The 22540-nt window shown below is 29.2% G+C and overlaps 2 protein-coding genes across 2 annotated transcripts; one reads left to right on the forward strand and one right to left on the reverse strand.

The window, feature by feature from the left end:
* The first annotated feature begins 2477 nt into the window (after positions 1-2477).
* Positions 2478-4488, forward strand: LOC107936491 (FCS-Like Zinc finger 15). The gene is made up of 2 exons (XM_016869220.2): positions 2478-2824; positions 4013-4488. The coding sequence occupies exons 1-2, from the start codon at positions 2559-2561 to the stop codon at positions 4092-4094; spliced, it is 348 nt and encodes a 115-aa protein (XP_016724709.2). The 5' UTR covers positions 2478-2558; the 3' UTR covers positions 4095-4488.
* Positions 4489-15429: 10941 nt separating this feature from the next.
* Positions 15430-18701, reverse strand: LOC121219921 (type I inositol polyphosphate 5-phosphatase 4). The gene is made up of 12 exons (XM_041098679.1): positions 18526-18701; positions 18323-18410; positions 18128-18202; positions 17977-18031; positions 17788-17892; positions 17194-17662; positions 16929-17122; positions 16727-16835; positions 16471-16619; positions 16087-16365; positions 15863-15970; positions 15430-15777 (listed from the first exon to the last, which is right to left on the reverse strand). The coding sequence occupies exons 1-10, from the start codon at positions 18553-18555 to the stop codon at positions 16170-16172; spliced, it is 1470 nt and encodes a 489-aa protein (XP_040954613.1). The 5' UTR covers positions 18556-18701; the 3' UTR covers positions 15430-15777; positions 15863-15970; positions 16087-16169.
* Positions 18702-22540: the final 3839 nt, after the last annotated feature.

Raw genomic sequence — 22540 nt, forward strand, 5'->3', positions numbered from 1 at the left:
GTGAAGGAGAGAAAGAAGTGGAAATCAAATTTTTAATGAATGGTTTTTGAGTATTTTGAGTTTTAATACTTGTCTGTAGCATTATTTTTGGGCATGCCATAATTGCTTCAAACAAACTGTATGAAATATTTTTATTTTTGTCTTTGCGTTATCAATTCGATCCTAACCATATAAATATGTAATAGATAACTAAAAATTAAGTAACCATTGTAGACATTTAGGCAATGATGACTATGGTTTTAACCACGAGAGTTAGGTTAGATGACAATAGTCTTTTTTACCTTAACCAGTAGTCGAGGGTTCGATCCTCACCCTGGGTATGGAGCAACTGTAAAATGCATCTATCCTCTTAATGGACCTACAGAATGTGGAGGATTAATTACTGGACTCACTCCAATAAATACATTGAGAAATTAAAAAAAATGATAATTATGGTTTTTTTCTTGGTTTTTGGGCTTTGGCCTCTTTGATATCTTTTATTACCCTTCTTTCTATTTATCACACACAACATGTCACATGTTAGAAGTCTGTATATTTAATTAATAATTAATGTTTCACTTTAAATTAGGGTTATAATACTAATAGTCCTAATGATGATATCATTATTACTATTTTAAAAAAATAATTTCATAATTTAACCTCTTTTTTTTTACTTTGAGTTCAAAAATCTTGAAAATATTTTTATATTTACTTTTTATTTTTTTTATAATTTTTACAATTAGGGATGAAATAACTAAATTTATAAATATTGAGGGTTAAATTTGTTGATTTTTTTAGATTTAGGACCAAATTGATATAATATATAAATATTAGAGGGTCAATTGTGTTATTAGGCCAATAAAACAAAGCCCACATTAGATTTTCGTTAAGCAAGTAATGGAAGAGTGACTAAAATATTTAATTTTAAAAAGTTGAGTAACTTAAATAAAAAACATTTATAGTTAAGTGACTAAAATAAAATAAACTGAATAGTCGGGTGACTATTCTTGTACATTACCCTACTTTTACTTATAATAAAAAAATTGAAAGATATATGGTTTGCTTAAGGAGAAAACCAAGGGAGATTCAACCAATAGAGAAGAGAGAGAAAAATAAAATAAAAGAGAATAGAAGAAAAGCAATGAAGAAACGATGGTCACAAGTGGAGGAAGGAGGAGGAAAAAGGGTGGCACAACAATGGTCAAAACTAGGGTTTTAGGGGGCGGCACAATGAAGAGGATGGAGGAAATAATTGAGAAAATGAGGGAAGAGGAAAGGGGGGGGGACGACAAAGAGATGAGCAAGTGAGGCTAAAAAGAAAAAGAAATGCACAATAAATACTAGGGTTAAAAGCAAAATTACAAAAGATAAAAATTATGTGAGGGAAGGAAATCGAACTCAAGTTTGAAGAATTAATTCATTAATCCTTAACAATCAAACTAAAACTCATTTACTAATTAATGTGTAAAGATAACAATAAAATCGGGGCATGACACTTAATGTTTTATATTTCTTTTACTAATTTTGCTCTTATTCTTTTTTCGTTAAATTTATCATTTATTCTTTTAGAAAAAGTTAAATTTGGTCATCAAACTTAAAAAAAAAGTTAAATTACTATTTTTTTTAAAACAAAAGTAGTTAAACATGTTTACCTACATCAAATCCAGGTGTACTTTCATGCTAATTTTTATGATTTTTTTTATATATATGTATATTTTGAATTTTAGTTTTTTGAATCTTTTATAAATTTTAATTAGTGCAATATCAACATGAAGTACACGTAGATTGTTATACGAGTTGCCATGCAAATATTACTAAAAATTAATGTTTTAGTTGACATTATTATTAAGAAAAAGTGATTTGACCTTTTTAATAGGTTAATGATCAAATTTAAGTTGAAAAAGAATAATGACTAAATTGACAAAATATGTAAATGTCGAGAGTTAAATTTAGGAATATACTCTCTTTTTTTTAAATTTTGTTTCTATCTTTTTGAAGAGTACTAACAAGTAAAATAAAATCAAAGTACAAATGCATATCAAAGTAACCACAAGTATCAAACTCTTATAAACGGACTATCTGAATAACCACGAAATAAAATCAAACTAGTACAACATAAACAAACAAAGATTTACCACAATCCAGATCAAAACCAATACATTAGACTAAAACCTACACATGACATCGGCACATTATAAGTGATTAATTCTTTTTAAAAATTAATTAAATCATTAGTTAATTATTAAAATGCTTTTATAACTTAATTATTAGCTTTGATGTACAATAAATACTAAATAGTAAAGTTTTGTTAAAAATTTTAATTATTTTTTAATGTGGCATTATGAAATAAATATATATTAGATTAAAATTTTAAATTATGAAAAAGTATAGGGACTTGTGTACATTTTAACAAGATATATATAAAAGAAAATTTCTGGTTGGGCCGTTAACTGGGACCACGTACCCTATATAAACCCACCCATCGCCAAATAGCAAACAGTCTCAGCTAGCTTTTGCTGCGAATTAACCCTAAAAATCCCCTAAAAAACTAAAAAAAATAAAAAATTCGAAGATCAAACATGAAGCGATCACGCTCCAGTAGCTTTGGCAATATCCGAGTACTTAAATCTCCGCCAACCACTGCTTTTGGCTTTCAATGGAATACACGCGCTAACGCTACCGTAATCTCCGTCCACGCGCCGCCCAAGGCCCGGGAAATGACAAAGGTGGGGATTCTGGCCGTTTCGGCGCCAAAATTGGCTGTTTGGCAAGAGAGTTACTTTTTGGATAATTGCTTCCTTTGCAAGAAGGGGCTACGCCAAAATGATATAAGATTTATGTACGGGTATGTTCGATTATGGCTCTTCGCTTTTTATTTTTAATTATTGTTACTAATAATCTTTTTAGTTTCATAATCAGTTAATTGTTGGGTGTCGTTGACTGATACTTGTTTGGCTGCTAGGAAAATAAAAAGCTGGAAATTGAATCTTTTCTCCTTTTTGCTTTTATTATCTGAGAATCAATCATTTTCATGAAGGTTCTTCTTTGGTTAATTCTTTAATTCTTAATTGCTGAAAGTTCTTCTTATGCCTGTGTTTGTTAATCCTTTAATTGCGGCATTTTAAACAGATAGTTAATGAAGGCTTATATTTTTCTTTTAATTTTTAATTATAATTTACCATTTTAGGCATCTTACCCTTTTAAAAAATGAAGAATTAAAGTTTAGGTTAATATGCTAATAAGTCCTTCAAGTTTGTCACTTTATTTAAACAACCCATTATACTTTGATTACGTCCTATCAAGCCTTTTAAAGTTTAATTGGTATTCAAAAGTGTAAGGGCTTATTTGAATAAATTGACAAAGTTCAGGGGTTTATTTTGTATATTAGCCTAAAATTTATTATTTTACTCATCTCTAGATAGGTGTAATTGAGACACTAATACTAGCAAACTACTCTAGTTCGACAGAAAAAAAATTGAACTTGATTTAGTAGTTATCGAGTCAAGCTCGAGTTTGAGTAGTTCAAGCTATCGATCGAGCTGAATTCAAATTTAGTAATACTCAGCTCAAATGACTCGCAAGCCTTATCCAATTTTTCATTTTTAATATATAATAAATATTATATATATTATTATTACCTTTAATATATATTATTAACTTTAAGCTTAATTATCAAATCGAGCTCAAACTTAAATACATGCGTTATATGTGAGTTGAATTACGCTCAATTTTGATATTATGTACAAAAACTAATAAATGAATTTAATCTAGCTCAAGCTTGAGTAGCTTAATTATATCTCTTTAATTGAGCTTGACACGGGTGGAGTCCCCTCCCACAAAAAAATTGTCTATCAATCCCTTTAACTTTTAAGAAATTATAAATTAGTATAATGATAAAATATTACTTTTTAACCTAAATTTTTTATTTATTCCTGACTCCAAATTTCTAAGTAAATCATTATTGGCATTTATTAACACACCATTGTGATATTTTGGGTAATGGATTGAATTTTGTTTGACATAATAAATGCAGTGACTTTCGTGCGTTTTGCTCCATTGAATGCCGCCATAAGCAAATCACTGAAGATGCAGAAAAGGAGAAAGCTTCAAAATAAATTGACTGAAACAAAGCAAAAACCCGATCTGAACTTGCCACCTAGTACTTAACTTGAAAAAGAGAACATGTATTTTCGTCATTTTATTGGTTTCAGTAACTTTTTCTTTTTGGTAGTGCATATAGCTTGTCAAATTTTCAAGATAGGCATATGCATTTTTATGTAAATGGTTGGTTGACCTATAAAATCTGCCTTTGTACAGTTTTGCATTAGATGAATTTTTTCAAAATTATTTGGGTTAACATTTTTTATATTATGAAAGTGTTTGATCTATATATATATATATAAAAGTTTAAGAAAGTGTTTATTACTCCTTTCATTCATCTATGGAGCTTTCAGTATTTGAATTAGATTTTTATATTAATGAAATATTTTAGGTATCAAGTTTAGATTTAATATTTGATTTTTTTTTTCAATTTAACATGAGTTTTCTTTTAATTTTTTTCAAAAAGCTCGCATGACAAATATTTATTAGGCTTATGATGCCATTTGGTCTAAGTATCAAGTTGAAATTTGAAGTTAAATTTTATGTACCAATTTGAAAAGAAAAAAAAACCTTACATACCAAACAATAAATTAAATTGTTTACTTATTTACACCAAAAATGAATTAACATTGCTTTTTATTTCATATTATGCTATATCAACAAGAATTCTAGTGTGCAGAACATTTTCATTTTCATAGTTTGAAGCTACCACTTGCCTTATATTTTGAGGCTAGCCCCTAGTATATTTGCTTTGTTCAGTTGGAATTAAATTCTAAAAATATAATCAATAAGAATGGACTTAACAACCCAAAATTATGCTCACCAAATAGATCATGTCCATTTATTAATAAATAGAAGACTTGGCTGTAAACTGGGCTGAGTGGTTCGCATGGCCCAGTCAGCTTAGCCCATTTTATATTAGTTTTGAGTTTATATTTTTTTATTTTGAGCCGATCTAGTCCATTTATTAATAAATAGATCATCTTTTTGCTTATAGTTAAGGGTGTTCATGGTTCGGTTAAAACTAAATTAACCGATCAAACTATTCTAATTCGGTTAATCGGTCGATGGTCGAATTTAGTTCAGTCAGAGATCGATTAATGATTTTTTGAAATTTCTGTTATCGGCTAATTCAGTTCAAAACCGGGTAATTAACCAATTAACCGAAATATTTGTTGTTTTCAAGACTTATATAGTGTTTAGTTGTTAACTTTCAAGACTCACGTAGTGTTTCTAATGTCTTATTTGTTGTTTTCACCTCCATTTAAAGTTTTTTTAACTATCAAATTAAAGAAAATAAACATTAGTAATGTATTTTTTATATGTTTTATATTTATTTTAACCTAAAGACAATAACATATAAATTTTGATTAATTCGGTTAACTAACAAAATTAACCGAAATATTTCGATTTTGTTAATGTATTTGAAAAATACTTCAATTTGGTTAACAGTTAAAGACTTTTACATTTCAAGTAATTTGATTAATAGTAATTCAGTCCAGACATTAATCGAACCGACCGTTTAAACACCCCTACTTATAGTCTCCCACACGGTACCATACTTTTTGTTCAGTTCGAACTAGTTTCTAACAATATGGTCCATTAGAATGAGCCTAACAGCCCAAATTCATTCCCATCTAATTGAACATGTCCATTTATTGATGAATACTAGACATCTTAATGGGCTGGGTTGCTCGCATGGCCTGGTGAGCCTATCTTATTTTATATCTGATTTGAGTTTATATTTTTCACTTTTGAGTTGATCTAACTCGGTCTACCTGATTTACTGTTTAGAAATAACATTATATTATTTTTATAATTAAAATTACATAAAAATTATTTTATTATTTTTAACAGTAAAATGAGTTATTTAGGTAAAATTGGGTTCGAGTTCGAGCATATAATTATATTTTTCGAAATTGGACATTAACTTAACTCGATTCATGAACACTTTTACTGCATACAAGCTAACGAATAAAATTAACTTAATGAAATTTTTTTAAAAATATAATTGTTTTAAAACAATTTATATTTTTATAATTGTTGAAGTTATAAGAGATTATATAAACATATTTATTAATCCATCCGTGATAAGAAACATGCATCGTCATCAATAACAATAATAATAATTGGTATGTATCGATATCTGTTTATTTTGTGTACTGATTCAATTTTATTAATATGTGTGAAAAATATTTAATATATGATGATATTTGTAAATATCAAATGAATGAGATTGAATAATTTTGAAAAATAAAATATCCATAAATTATATAAAATATCCAGTGACTTAATTTCACATATAAAATATCATCATTCACATATACCAAAAAAAAATACTCATCAATTATATAAAAAGATTAGTCGGAATTTATTTATTTATTTATTTATTTATCACTTTCCTATTTTTAAAGTTTAAAAGGTAAAAAATTGATTTTTTTTTGAACCTTATTCATTTACAAATTGATGCAAATTATTATAGCTAGTACAACTGTAGTTGGGTAGAACAAATCGATGAGATTGGTACAAGCCATATTTTTCATCGTTGTAAATGAGAGAATTTGACATTTTTATTTTTTATTAGAATAGTGCGCACTGACAACACGGTCGTAATCGATACAAAATTAACTACCTAATTTATTCACTCAAATCTAACTATATATTTGGATTACTAATAATAAAGGGAACTAAAGAAGAGAACGTATATGTATCTATTTGGGCTACTAAGGGTGGGTTTGGATGTGCGGTACGTTTACCTGCGGTTAATATAAAAACAGCGGTGGTGGTGAGATTAGATACTGTAGCGTGAGACCAAAAAGTAAGCTAAACGCACTACACCGCACCTCACCACTAGACCTGTTTATGAGTCGGGCCACCTGTCCCGACCCGAAGGCCTGCCCAAAATGTGGGAGGTTTTGGGCAAAAATATAGGCTCATTTTACTATTTTACTACCATTTTACTATTATGTTGCTACTATTTTGTTGTTATTGTTCGGATATTGTATAAAACTTATTTTATTGTTAATTTTGTTATTATTTTAAAGACATTTGTTAATTTTGTTATTATTTTAGAGGAATTTGCTTGTTAAGTTGCATCTATCTTAGTGTTATTTAAGTATACATATTTTTTAAATTTTATTTTTAATTTGTTGAGAAATATTTATTTTGATGTTTTTAGTATTTTTTATGTATTATATATTTTTAAAAATTATATAAAAAATAATATAAAAATTAATATGGGCTGGCCGGGTCGAGCCCGGGTTTAACATTTTTATTCGGGTTGGATTTGGGCTAAATTTTAGACCCATTTTTCTGGCCGGCTCTGGGCCTAGAAAACAGGCCTTAACTTTTAGTTGAGTCTAGCCCGGCCCATGCACACCTCTACTCCCCGCCCATCAAGACCCACCTAAATCTAATATAAGGAAAGGTGTAATATTAGCTTTAGCCATGACTTTTGGCTTGGTTGTTGACGACCTTTAGCCATCGATGATTCGTTTTTTAGCCGATTTAACTATTCGTATTGATTCACGCTTCAACAAATTTAATATCATTCTCCAATCTACTGTTCCGATGATTCTCCATCTAATTGATCTGATCTAATTCAAACATCAACTCGAAACATTATAGTTTCTTTTCCTTGATTGTTGGCTTTCTTTTATCTCCATATCTTTTAACCCTATGTTTAGACTTAGCTTAGCTTTCTCTCACCATCTTCCTATACCATACCTTCTTTCAAATACGCAGATACATACACTTTCCTTTTTTCCATAGATAGGGTGAACCCAAGATTCTTAGAAACCCAGAATCAAGTCCATCAGCAATACCAAAGAAAACAAGCTTTTCACTGTAGCCAAAAAGACAACGAAGGGACCAAACAGAAAGAAGTGTAGAGTTAGTGAAAGAGATCAGCACATGGACATTCCATAAATAAACGACCGTGACACCAGTGTCACCACGCCAACGAATATCATATTTTGCGGCCTCATTGACAAATAGTGTGTGCCTTGCTTTGCTTTTTCTCTGTGTCTGTCTTGCTTGGTTTTTCAGTTCTGGGAGTGATTTACTGACAGCCTTGTTTAACAAGTAAACATTCTTGTGTCACAAAGTACAGTTTTAATATGACATCATTTCAAAATCTAATCCATGTCTTAATTTGGTACCTTCCACGCTTTGTCAATGTAAAAGCCTTAATCCCACTCTACTTCAAATTGTAGTTGCTCCCCATATCAATCGTAGGTAGAATGATGTAAGGCCAATTCAATTTTTATATTATTAAAAATTTAAATTAAATTAAATTAGAATTAATATTTATTATTTAACATGGTTAATTATTTTTAAATTTTTATGATTTTGTAAATGAAATATTTTAGTTAGAATTAAATTGTAATTAGAAAAATAAATTTCATGACATTTTTATATAATAAATGTTAACTATGTTATAATTTGAACTTAATTTTTTATTTTTTAATTGTAAAGAAACTAAATTAATTTATTTAATAACAAAAGATTAATTTAATCTAATTATTATAATACGAGGACCTTCCAAATATTTTAACCCTTTTCCCACCTACGTTTGTCTTTATTTACGAGGGGATGTGTTTGATTGTTGGCTTCGAGTTTCAGCTTTTGCATTATGCATGCAAAGCCTATAAATGCGTCAACTTATAAGTTATAAGTTTTGGATGAGAGGCGCGTTTACCTTACTATAAAAATAACGGTAATAGTGAGATTAGATATTGTAATAATATTATAGCGTGAGACCAAAAATAAGTTAAACGTACCGTACCGTATCCATAGCCTGTAATTAATTACATCGGTGTTCTCCCATTTTTTTCTTTAATTTTGATTTTTCTTTTTAATGATATTTAGTTTTAAAAACTATATTTCAAAATACATTAAAAGACAATCTTAAAACTTAAAACACCTAACCAACTTCATTTTAAATTTTAAAATTATCATTTTAATTATTTAAAAATAAAATCAATCTCTTTACTTAACCTTTAAATATTTTTAATATATTTCATTTTTGTAGAAACTATCCAATGAGAATTGAGAAACCAAACTCCCTCTCGCAGCAATTGACAAGCCTCAAAACATTCCCACCATCCTACTATCACTAAACTCCATCAGAACCTTCAACCATTACCTCCAATATCATAGCCACCACATCATTATACTGAACCCATTTTCTCATTGTCGAACCACCAACACCACATCACCGTCAAGCCCCTAAACCGAAAGACACCCCAGCAGTCACCATCAACTCTCAACTCACTACACACCACGTCACTGAAACAACCCACAAAAAGACTAGCAATAAACAATTGTTAATAACTAAAAAATATAAATTAGATACTAAAAAAGATAGGGGGAGGAGAACTGATCGGTGCCCTTATTTGTACTGGAGAACTGTCATCAGCTTGAGCGGAGAATACCGTCGAAAGAACGAGCGACGACGGTGCACGGACAACGACCATTGAGAAGCAGTGGTGTTTATGAGAAAGCAATTAGGGAAGAGACGGAGAAGAGCCGATTGCCGGCAGCTTGAACGACCAAAAGTGTTTCTGAGCTAAACTAACCCTAATCCTATTAAAATGTTGATTGTGATTATTACTTTTGCTATTCTATATTATATATTTCTTAATATTGCCATCATTATATCTTGATTTCCGCCATTACTATTAGGATTTTTAAACTTATTTATTTTATATATTGTTGAGTAATGTTTTCTCGTTTTATACATGTTCTTATTGTTACTATTACAGTTTATAATAGGGTTTACTGTTTTGTGTCGGCCTTTGGGCCGATGGTACCGACATTTTTTGTCCATGATGCCAACATTCCCAAAATCTTATTTATGAAATTTTAAAAGTTGTACAAAAAAAATTAACAAATAAATATAATATATTTTAATAAATACAACCACATAAACATGATTATTGTAAAAATTTAAAAGGAATAAAAATATATATTGTACGTTTTTCTTTTTAATAAAGATAGCTTTATTAATTGTATATGATTGTGTTAAATACCGTAAAATTTATGTTTTTAATAGATTTTAAGATAATTTTTTAATTTCTCTGATTTTATTATAATTCATGTGAAATGAAAATTTTCTTCTAGTTCTGATTAGTTATATGAATTTTATATTAATATTTATAGGATTGAGTTTTTAAAAAATAAAACAAAATTAAAACATTTAGTATACATAAATTTCAAAAATAAAAAAATTAATAGATTCCATAAACATATTTTCATATATGTTTAATATAGAAAATTGGATAGAGCATATAACAACAATTTAAGATAGTATTTTTATAAATAAAAATTTGAATTAAAAATATATAAAAGAAAATTCAATTGATATAAAATTATAAAATATGATTTTAATATATTTTAATTTATATAAATATTTATCATTCATTTACTCATGCCTTAATGGCCCAATTTCTCGAACATGGATTGAAATTTCAGTCTAATTTAGCCTCAGGTAGCCCAAAGTGGCAGGGATTAAATGCAAGGGGATCATAAATGTACATTAAGTTAGCTCCTTTTTTTTTAATTCTACCTAATTAAATTTAAAATTAAATCCGATTTAACTCTTAAAATATATATTTAGGTTGTTAAAACTTTTTATAAATTTTAAATTTAATTATTCTATTTTCTTCAATAATTTTTATTTTTTTACTTATCGAATTTAAAAATTTAATTATAATTAACATAATTAAAACCTTTCTATTAAATTAAAGTTGGTTATAACATTATTTTATTTTATTTTAAAATATCGCATCAACAAATTTAATAAAAAAAATTAATGGAATTTGCATTGAAAATACCATATATGCCCTTGTACTAAAGTCATATTGCATTTTCCTCTCTACTAAAAAAATAAGCAAATTAATCTCTATATGTCAGATAGGGCTGTAAATGAACTGAGGTTGAACGAACAAATCTCTATTCTTGTCCGTTTGTTTATTTTTAAGCTTGTTCTTGTTCAATTTGTATTCATTAAGAATTTCAAATTTTTGTTCATGTTCGTTTGTTTAATGTTCACGAACATATTCATTTAACTTAATTGAACATGTTCATGAACATATAATTGAACATGTTCACGAACAATGTTAATAAACAATAAACAAACAAACAAACAATAAATACACACATATATTGTTTAGATATAAAATAGTCAAATATAAATATTAATAATTATATTATAAATGAAAAAATACAAATCAAAATAATTTTATTAATATATGCAAATGGAACAATAAATGAGTTTTAAGATAATTTTATTAATATATACTAATGAAATTTTCATAAGAAAATATCATTAATAAATAAATGAGTCATAAACAAGCTTATAAAAGAGCTTGTTCGTGAACATAAACGAACTGAACACACCTCTGTTCTTGTTCATTCGTTTATTAAACAAGCATAAAAATTTTGTTCACACTCGTTTATTTAGCTTAATAAACGAACATAAATGAATGTTATACGAACGGTTCACGAACAATTCATCGAACATTTTGTTCATTTACACCATTAATGTCAGATCAAAGAGCAAACTAGTATTTCTATTAAAATGTTTATCAATTTTTACGGTTAAAAACCAGCCTATGTATGTCAATATAAGGTACATATGACACGTCATACGTCAATGTCTAATTGTTCTATTAGCTACACCAATTTTTAACAATAAAAATAAAAAAAAATTTAACAAAAAAATAAATTAACTTTTTAATCTAGGATTAAATTACTATTTTTAGATATACCGAAAGAATTTCCCCTTTCTACTTCAAGTCTCTCAATTGGCTGACGTCATGTGTCCATCACGTGCCAGAGATAACATTATTATTAGAGCATGGGTAAATAAGCAAAACCGGTACGGGTTGACTCAGAGTCAAGAGTTCGTCACTCGTGCTTTTATGTCCCTCCAAAGTTGACGTTTGAAATAAATTTATATATTTTATTTTAATAAAACGTGAAGGTGTCAAGCTTTGTAAGGTGCCATCTGTTCCCCTATATCCAGCAAAACTTAAAGATGTTTGGTCTAATAATGGTTTTAGTCCCTATACTATTCTAAAATTTGAGATTTATTTCCTTTTTAAGATAAAGTAACATTTAATCCCTAAACTTATCAACTTTTCTAACCATGGTTCGTTTACATTTTTTTACCACATTAGTCTGGGGCTAATTTGGACAAAAAAAAATCAAGGGCCAGGTTAAAAAAAAGTTACTAAGTTCAAGGAATAAATGTTGCTTTGTCTCTTATTTGTCTAAGATCCTTTGGTATCAAATAGCAACATTAGGTCTTGATTAGAGGTGAAGTCGAAAATTTTGTTTAAGGGGCTGAGATAAAATTATAAATTTTAGGGGAAAAGCTAAAAATATTGTGTTATAAAATACTTAAATTAATATATTTATTTTTTAGAAGCGATAAAATTTGAATTTTTCATTTAATTAAAGGTTTAAAATACTTAAATTTAATGTTTGACTTTTTAGAGGGCCTAAAATAACAATTATACCATTTGGCTGAGGGGCTGAACGGCTGAGGGGCTAAGGCCCTTGTCCCCTCTAGCTAGCCCTCACCCCTGACTAAATTTGAAGTTGAGCCATGTCGGATCTCTAAACAAGGGACAAATTCGCTTACTATTATTTTCTCAATCTGCAAAACTCGAATCTAAGATTTTACTTAAATAACATTGAGTGATCTTTACCACTCACTTAAATGGACCTTGGTATTCCTCTAGCTTATTTTAACATAATTTGATCATTCTATTTTTATCTGTTATTAGTGTGTACAAAATTATAACACTTATGATGAACGAATCTTTTATTGTTATTCAATCGTGCAATGATGATCATGTAAAGATCTAATTAACAATGTTCAATTAATAATAAACTTTTTATATGTCATCCTATTATTTAAGTCTATTTAAAAAAAATCATATCATCGCTTTAATGGTAGCACTTCATATTGTTATTGATTTGTTCGTATTAATAATATAATAAAAATTGAGGGACTAAATCATGCAAAATTCAAGAGAGAGATGTTCCACAATTTATCAATGGTTACTTTTTGAAAATTTGAAATGTTCTTTTATTTTCAGTAATTCAAGTTCAATTGCTATTTTTTTAAATTTATTAGTATGATATTTTGAAATAAATGAAAAAACTCACTTGATAGCCATGTAATTAAAAAAAGAAGTTATAATTAACCTAAATTTAACTAAAAAAATACAATGTTAACAATTAAACTTGAATTTTAAAATCTAAAAAGTAAAGAGACTAAATTCTAAAATTTTTAAAAGCTGAGAGACTTACCGTCAATTATCAAATGTATTAGCATGGAATTCAAGTATCTAAGACGGTGAAAAAGATGTTTTAAAGACAAATTGATCATCAATATTTGAATTAAACGTCAAATTAATTTTGATTACCAATAATTTAATTAAAACATCTATGTTTTAATCACAAAAAAATTAAAATATTTTTTAAAAGGAAATAAAAAGGTGAAATTGACAAATTTAGGTGAATAAACTAAAGAAAAAAAAATCTGCAAATGGTGAGAATAGTTGGTCCCTAAGTATAGCATTCCATGTGAATCCTCGTAAATATATAATTATTTTAATATTTTAATTTTAAAATTTTAATCAAAGTTTTCGGCTGTTAATGGGGAGCACTGTTAAGCTAATTAACATGACAACATGAGCTTAAAAAAAACATTAAAAAATGGAAAGTTTTTAAGGAACCATTAAAACCATGTCCAAATGTTCCAATAATTTATAAGACATGTTCAAGTTGCCTATACCGTCCAAATTTATAATGGTGGCTAGTGAAATAATTTAAGGCATAATTAGGGAAATTTTAATGATGAATTACTGCTTAATTCATGCACTAATGGATTTGTTTTTTCAAGGTTGATTGATTTGATAGTAAAATGTTAAAAATATTTTAGTGAAGATGAAAACAACTTTTGAAAACAATACAATGCATGTAGTAGTTTAGGGTTTAGGGTTTAGACCCTAAAACGAAATCATTGGAAATAATTTGGTTAAATCTACAAATTGATGGGTTTAAGATTTGCATATTAGTTCAACGAGAAAATACCTAACCTAACACTTGCAACAAAAACAATCATTGAAACTTTATTGGAGAGGTAACTCAAGTGTATATACGAAAGGGTTAAATTATTATTTAGGGTCTGAATTTGATAACTATTTTTTATTGGGGCTTGAATTGTTTTTTAGTTCAAATTAGATCTTAAATTTTGGGTGAAGCTAGAAAACTTATATTAGGAGGGGTTAAAATTAAATTGTAAATTTTTATATAGTAAAAATATAATTTCATAATTTTAATAGTCTATATCTTTATAATTTTTAAAAGATTAAATCAAAATTATTATTTTAGGGGTCAAAGTGTAATTTTATCATTATCAATTTAAAATTTTATAAATTATAAAATGACCTAAATAGAAAATTTTCCATTTTAGGAGTAAGGGCCCTACCAGCCCCTCTAGCTTCACCATTGTCCTAAACTTGACAATTGTTCCCACGTTGAGAGCATAAACTAAAGAATTGTTTCCGTTATTGGTACTTGACTTTTTTTCAAGTTAATCCCCGAAATTAACTTATTTTACATTTCAAACTTATTGTCCATTATTTTTATTTAATTTTAATCTTTCTGTTTCTATTTCACTTTAGTGCTAATGCTATGCACGTTAAGAGAACCGTGGCCTCAAAAGCTTCAACTCTAGGGTTTCAACTTTTTATACATTTTATAAAATTTTAAAAATAGTCCTGATTTATCAAATTTTTTGAATTAAATTATAAGAAGATGATAAAACCCTAACAATAACGATATTTAAAAAATTACTTATGTAGAATTATGGAAGGTGTGAGTACTCGAAATATGGACAACTATGCTTAAAACATGATAACCAATATATGAAGATGCCACTTGGCTGAATTTGAACACGACTTCATTTTTCATTAACTAAATTGAAAAATATCTTTCCACTTTTGTCCGTCCCCAAAATAGGAACTCTCCAGTACTTCATCACTCTCCTTTAGAATGCGTTTACAACACGATAAAAATTAACTCCAAGAGTGAAACCCACGCGCACTTAATACAGATCAGAACAAAGAAAGGCACTGTGGTTCGGAAAAACTAGAGAGCAGATTAAGATTTGACAAAACTCACAAAAGCAGTTGCCTTACGCGCGCAGTGATTCACTTTCGGTTTTTTATTAGGTTTAACTTCGTTCTCAGTCCCTGTACTCTTTAAACCTTTTTAATTTAATCCTTGTGCTTTTTTAATAAAAGTAATCCTTCTCTTAATTCCAATAAATTTAAAAATAAATTTTATCTATTGAACATAAAAATTTAAATGTTTGCAATCAAATCCCCAGGCATTTATACATCTTCCCAAAAATGGAAAAAAATTACAATTGAATCCATTCTCTTTCTCTCTCTTTTTCCCCTCTTCAAGAGAAAAAGAAAAAATACATTAAAAAGCCCTCTGATTCTTCTTCTTCTTATTTTGCTGCTGTAAGTTGTTTCAATGGAATTTCGACATGAAACAGACACGTCTTTGTAAATTATTGTTCTGCCATGGATGGCTTTTCGAAAAAGCTGTATTTACAATTTTGGCTGTTGGGAAATACAAACTTTTTGTTGTTGTGAAGCCAATTTTGCCCTGAAAAACAATTTTTTTTGCAGATGTAAGTTTATTGACAAAAATATACAACCTTGTACCTAAATGAAATTTTGGAAGAACCAACCTTGTTTTTCTTCGAACAATGATCGATAAGACAGTATATGTCTTTATCGCCACCATTGTCTGGTTTTCATGCACCACTACCCCACTTGTAAAAAAATGGGGGACCAATCTGTAAACATTAAGAATAAGAACAATAAAGAGATTTTTCTCAATTTGAAAGAAAACAGATTCTAACAGGGGAAAAAAACAGCAACAGTTTCCGAAATGATTTGATTTGAATTTTACCTGATAGATCGAGAGAAATCAGGGTTCGATTTCGAAATGAATTAGAGGTCCTTGATGAGAGCTTTAGTGTGCTATAAACCGATTTAATGTGGTAACAGCTCTTCAACCTCGATCCTGGTTCCGGAACAACTCATACTTTTCCGAATTCGACTACGATTAATCGATTCAACCTTGGCGGAAAATATACTGTAAACAGGCCTATGATCGGAGAATTTGGACTCCCCTCGAACATAGGATAACTGATACAGACCTGTTCCGTACCATAGTATCCGATCACACCTTCACGAATATCGGTTAATTAGCTTTTTGTATGAAAGCAAAATCATTCGACAATGTATCGGAAACTCGATTATTACGAAGTACTAGGTAACCATAGAGATTTACCATGCCGGGGTTCTTCGTTTCTCCTTTGGGTGTCTATCTTCCACGGCGTATCTGTCGGAATTGTATGAATACTTGTATGTGGGAGGGAAATATATTTTTCCTTCACTCCATCCCTCGAAAACTCGGCCTTGCCTCTGCTCAATCCGAAGCTGAAAAACAACCAACGCATTTCAGATTCTCATGTAGGCACTTTAAGAACAAAAGATATATCTATGTATGTATATACGGAATGAATCAAGAAAGGGTATGAACATGCCTGATCATTCTCTAACAGTGCTTTCCAATCGCGCATCTCGACTAGAGCCTTTGCATATCCGTATGAAAGAGCAATCCGATAATTCAAATCCCCAAGCCATATAATACGACTGTGCCAAGACATCGAAAAGTTAGTTTTATGGTTATCTTAATCCAACAAGAATGAACAAGAGTCAAAATTAAACATATATACGAAGGCTTACTCATGGTCTAGAATCGTTTGTGGAGATTTCTCATCTTTCACGCCATGAACCCTGGGAAACCTCGTTTTTTTAAGGATCTCCATAACATCGGAGTTTCTTCGAAGCTCGTCACCGTCCTTTTGTCCTGAGGTTAGGTGACTACACACGAAGCAAAAGCTGGTTTGATGCAAAGACATGCTAATTGAAATGGAGCCCTGAAAAACCACAAGAAATGAGTATATGGCTACTTATTTTGGAACCTAATGTTTCATAGGCAAAATTATACCTTGTTTCCGAGATAACCCATCAATCCTCGCCCGACACATGACACTTTCATGTCCCGAACATTGTCTCGAAGATCATTCTTCACCCATACGGTAAGAAATATGCCTACCATTTGCTTGCTCGCAGCCAAACAATACCTCGAATGCCCATTCTGGTTATTGGTTTCCTCCATGGCAAAAGATTCACCGAAAGACTGCATGTTCACTGGTGAATCTGTCTCGTCATCGGATTCAGAGGAACCCCATCTGGAATTAGTGTCACAATCACTAGGACTCATGGATTGAAACGAAGTTTTCCGCCTCATTGATCCATCAAAGTCCGCATCAAGTTCCATGAGCGGGTCAGTGACCGGTCTGGTACCCGGATTACTATTCAAAGTCTTCCTAATGAGAGCTAACCATTTCCTAGCTGGACCGTTGTCTTCGGTCCCCAAAACATTACCAGCATTCAAAGGAACAATCTCTTGAAACCTTTAAAAACATATAAACCAAATAGATCAAACAACAATCAATCAACATCGTCGTCATCATCATTCGAAGTTTTCTCGAAAAATTCAAGTAATATCGAACAAAATCCAGGTTAATTTCGGACATACCCGAGTACATAAATATCTGCTGGTGGAGATGTATGAAGCCAATCTTCAAGATCCAAACAACTTGGAGGAGATTTACCAGCTACATTCCATGTTGCAACAAATACCCTACACACCACACATATACAAATAAAAAAAAAAGCACAGAAAAATCAAATCAAAATCAACAAAAATTCAAACACATATACATACCTATAATCATGTACGTCTTTAAACTGAGAATCTGAATATTTCTTGTTCAATTTCTCTACCATGATCCAAATAAACAAATTTAGAGTTATATATATGAAAATATGGTAAAAAATGAAGCAAATTAATAAAAATGGAATCTTTAAATCCTAACCTGTTTTGCTTTTCTTTATATTAAAAGTCTCCCTCTTTGAGAATTTGTGTTTATGCTTCCAATCTTCATCAACACCTAAAAGAAAAAGAAAATTTATAAATTTGTTAAATAGAACAATGCAATCTAAAATCTGGGTTTTTCTTGTTATAATAAAAAAACTCAAGAAAACAACAGAAAAAATGGTTTTTTTTTAACCTCTATAAAGAACATCATCAGCATGAAAGTCCTGAGCTTTAGTCTTGGTATTGAACCATTTCTTGACCAATGTTTTGGGCCATGGAACCTTTTCATTCAAAAGGAAAATAAAACACGTTTAATTAAATAAAAAATCCTTAAAAAATCTAATAATTTACATAAAATGAGTGGCTTGTTATAGATTAAAAAAAAGAAAAAGAAACCTTGTTCTTCTTGGAGTTTTCAAGTCTCATTGTTTCAGAGCTTTCATATAAAAGCTTAAACCCAGATTTGGAAGCAATTTTTTTTGAAGGAAAAAACAGAGGGAGAATTGGAAAAGGAAGCAGAGAAAAAGAGAAGAAGAAGAAGTGAAGCGTGGAAGTAATGGTAGGAAATACAGAGGCTTGTAGGACATATAAAAGAGAGACAGTGACAGAGAGATAGAGAGAGAAAAAAAAAGGATTTATTTTTATTTTTTATTTTTTATTTTTTAAAATCTTTGAGTTGGGTCTCTATTGAAACAAAAACCTCGTTCAGGGTACAGGAGAAAAAGTATAGAATCTGAAGAGAATAAAAGTATGGGTTAAATTATTATTTGGGGTCTGAATTTAGTAATTAATTCTATATTGGGGTCTGAACTCTTTTTAGATTCAAATTAGTACTTGTACTTGGTTGTTGTTTCCACGATGGAGCTTAAACTAGAAATTATTCTTACGTTAGGGTTTGAACATTTTTTTATTCAAGTTAACAATTATTTTTACATTAGAGTTTGAACTTTAAGGTTTTAAAGGAAATATCAAAGTCTAACTTTGATAGAAAAAGTTTTAAGTTTTAATATGAGAACAATTGTTAAGTTCATGGACTAATTTGAACAAAAATAGTTCAAGCCTTAAAGTGAGAACAATTGTAAAATTTAGAAACAAGCTTGAAAAAATAAATTTAGATCTCAATGTAAAAATAATTACCAAGTTCAAGTTTGCACCTCAAAACGTTATTTAACCCTAAAAGCATTCTACTTACCCTCCAACAACCCAAGACCTATGCGAAAACTAAACGGAGCAAAAGCTTTAATGTAAATATCTGCGGGTCATTCGTATAACCCAAGCTTTAATCGAGTTGAATCAATTTGGATCAAATTAAATCCAGAGTTTTAAAATATTTAAATAATTTTGGATTGAATAAGTTTCAAGTTTGAATTATTTTAAATTCTATTCATATTGAATTCAAGTTTATTTGAATTTAATTTGTTGACTGCTTATAATCAAATCATATTAGGTTAAGTTTTGATTCGAATAAGAATTAATGTCTAATACCCAAAACTGTACTGATTCCCCTCTTTGGTCTCTCCCAAAGGGCAAAAACAAAGGTTAAACAAACAATGAAAAATATAAATGACACACCCTGAGTGTAGTAAAAATATCATAAAGATGTGATTGATGGAAATTTCAAAGAGCAAATCGATTTTGTTTTTTTGAAAATTTTATTCATTTCTATTATTTAAAATAGGTGTGAGTGATGGAATGACTAGATAGTTATATTTGGCAAACCACGTGTATCTCATGTTGACGTATAAGGACCAATTTTGAACGGTATAAATGGATGGAATTTTTAACAAGAGAACCAATTTACTCTTTGATCTAACATATGGGTTCTAATTTGACGATTTTCTGAGTAGATGGGACAGAATGCAATCTGACTCATAATATAAGGGTCTCCATGATATTTTTACCCACCAAATGTTAGGAACCAAATTCAAACTTTAAAAACAACACTGTAAAAACAGGAAATCACAACTTTTTAAAAGAATTAGTCCTTATGGACAGTAAAAAAAAATTAACCAGAATCACAAATTTACTCATTTCATCAAAGGATTAATCAAATTTAGTCATTTAAAATGGGATTTTCTTAGCTTTCCTAGTATTTAAAGGGAATTTTGTTGGCAATGAAAGCTGCCATCTCCAAGATGTCCAAAAATGTTGGGTGTCTATAACTTTAGGACCATTGAAACTCCCTCAAAACCTTCATCTTTGTTGCATTATTGTAGTCAACATGTTAAATTGTAAATGCATGTTAACCAATTTGGAAGCTCTTTTTGACTCAATCTAGACTTATGTCCATTACAAAACAAAGCAATATTGTGCTTGTTTTTATTAGCTACTTTGGTGCCATAAAAGCATGTTTCAAGCATAGATTAATGTGAGTTCTTTTTGGTGCTTGGAGAGAGCTCCCAAAACTTAACTTTTTTTACTTGTAAATAGGATCTTGTTAGGCCATTAAGGGTCCCTAAAAAAAATCCTAATCTAACATGCTTTCGGATAACCCATGCGACATCTTCTAGGGTTTTGTGCAACTTAAAATGAATATTTTAATTTTTTTAAAATTTAGTCCCTAAACTTAGATTATGTTAAATTTCAAGAAAATATGTAAATTTAGATATCCAATCCGACTTCATTTTAAATTAATAAATAAAATTTTCACAGTGCATGTTTTGTTTAATTGAATAATCATAAAACCCACATGCTACATGTGGGAGACCGTGTCTTATTTCCCTAATCAAAGCCCCTTCATTTCCCATTTCTCTAGGCTCTTACAATCTCTTTAGGTGTGTGTTTTATTTATTTGGTTAATTGAGTAGGTTAGGAAAGTATTATTAAACTAATTAAGTTGAGGGTAAAACATTGTTCCTCCAAAATAGGGACCATACAAAAGGTCTAATTCAGGTTTTAGACCCCCTATTATGACGAAATATGCGATTTTTAATATTATACTTTAGTTTAGCATAATTTGGTCCTTCTTCAAAATGATAAGACCGGTAGTTGCTACGTAGAACTTTTTTTAAGACAATCTTAATTAGTATTTATATGACATGTAAATTTATTACCGGTTGAACGTGATTAATTAGATTTAAAAGTGCGCTGATTGTGTGACTGAATAATAAAAAGAATATATACGTTACCATTTTAACGACAACAACAATGTTTATCAACTTGAATCTATTAGACGTTATATATAAAAAAAAAGGGACTAAATCTTAAATTTGACTATAGTGGAGGGACTAAAACTATAGCGAAGGGCTTGGTCCACCATCAAACATTTAAAGGTGTCGAAGATCTGGCCGTCAAGTCATAGTTGTCGAGCCCTACGACGTGGCAACCATTAAGTATTCATGTTTCCCATCTAATCACCCATTTGTGGAAATCTCTTTTTTCCATCTTTTATCCTCTTTTATTTTTATCATATTACCAAACTATAAATTATTTTTGTTATAGAAATATAAAAGATGTTGAATTTTATAAGTGTGGATTTGGATGGGCAGTGTGTTTACTTGCAGTTAGTATAAAAATAGCAGTGACAATGAGATTAGATGCTGTAATATTAAACTTTCTCTCATAGCACACTTCTTCACTGTTTTTATTAAAAAGTTAAATTTTAATCCCACATTTACATAGAATATAACGATTGGATTGTTAAAATATTAAAATAATATTAATCGTATAATAAAATTACAAAATGATATAAAACCATCTTAATTTTCACCGATATAAATAAATCTCTCTCTTATCTTTATATATAATATATGCATTAGACCATTAGTGTTTTTGCTATCAAAACTTTTAGTTGAGCAAGTAATAGTTATATAATTTTGGAGAGTTCTAGAATTAAAATAGCTTAGGGTTAAGTTTAAATAATAAATATAAAGAGGAGTAATTTCATAAATATATTTAAGATAATGTGGATAAACATAACTTCCACTGTTTTTCAAATTTAATTCGATCCGATCCGATTCATTTTAATTTTAATTTTAAAATGATATTAATTGTATCAAATCGAATCAAATCGAAATTTATTAATTGTTAAAATTTTAAGGTTAATTTCTATCATAATACCTTATCCACAACCAAGTTGCCAGGTGGAATTTTTTTGGTTAAATGCCAGGTGGAAATTTAGTTGCTGTTTCAGTATCAGAGTTATTCATTTTATATTTAAATTTTTGAATATTAGGACAACCATTTGTTATTTACTTGTAACTGTGCTTTACTGTCACACTTAATGTACTTAATTGTGAAAATTAATCAACAATGTCACCAATTTTTGAAACAAAGCCAAAGTATTTCTTTTATTTATTCATAAACCTGCAAAAAGCCCAGTAATTTAAATTAGTGGAGGCAATTTATTTAAATATTCAGACCGACCAGTCACATGAAGCTTGCAATCACCATTCCTTAATTAATTAAATAA

This window comes from Gossypium hirsutum, chromosome D08, assembly GCF_007990345.1.
Source record: "Gossypium hirsutum isolate 1008001.06 chromosome D08, Gossypium_hirsutum_v2.1, whole genome shotgun sequence".
Taxonomy (NCBI): Eukaryota; Viridiplantae; Streptophyta; class Magnoliopsida; order Malvales; family Malvaceae; genus Gossypium; species Gossypium hirsutum.

Bases quoted from the DNA above. Each gene is read 5' to 3' on its own strand.
- LOC107936491 (XM_016869220.2), top strand. From the start codon at position 2,559: ATGAAGCGATCACGCTCCAGTAGCTTTGGCAATATCCGAGTACTTAAA. The intron at 2,825-4,012 runs GTATGTTCGATT...TAATAAATGCAG, and splicing joins GATATAAGATTTATGTACGG to TGACTTTCGTGCGTTTTGCT.
- LOC121219921 (XM_041098679.1), bottom strand. From the start codon at position 18,555: ATGAGACTTGAAAACTCCAAGAAGAACAAG. The intron at 18,411-18,525 runs GTTTCTTTTTCT...TTGAATGAAAAG, and splicing joins AAAACTCCAAGAAGAACAAG to GTTCCATGGCCCAAAACATT. The intron at 18,032-18,127 runs GTTAGGATTTAA...GGATCATGGTAG, and splicing joins TATAAAGAAAAGCAAAACAG to AGAAATTGAACAAGAAATAT.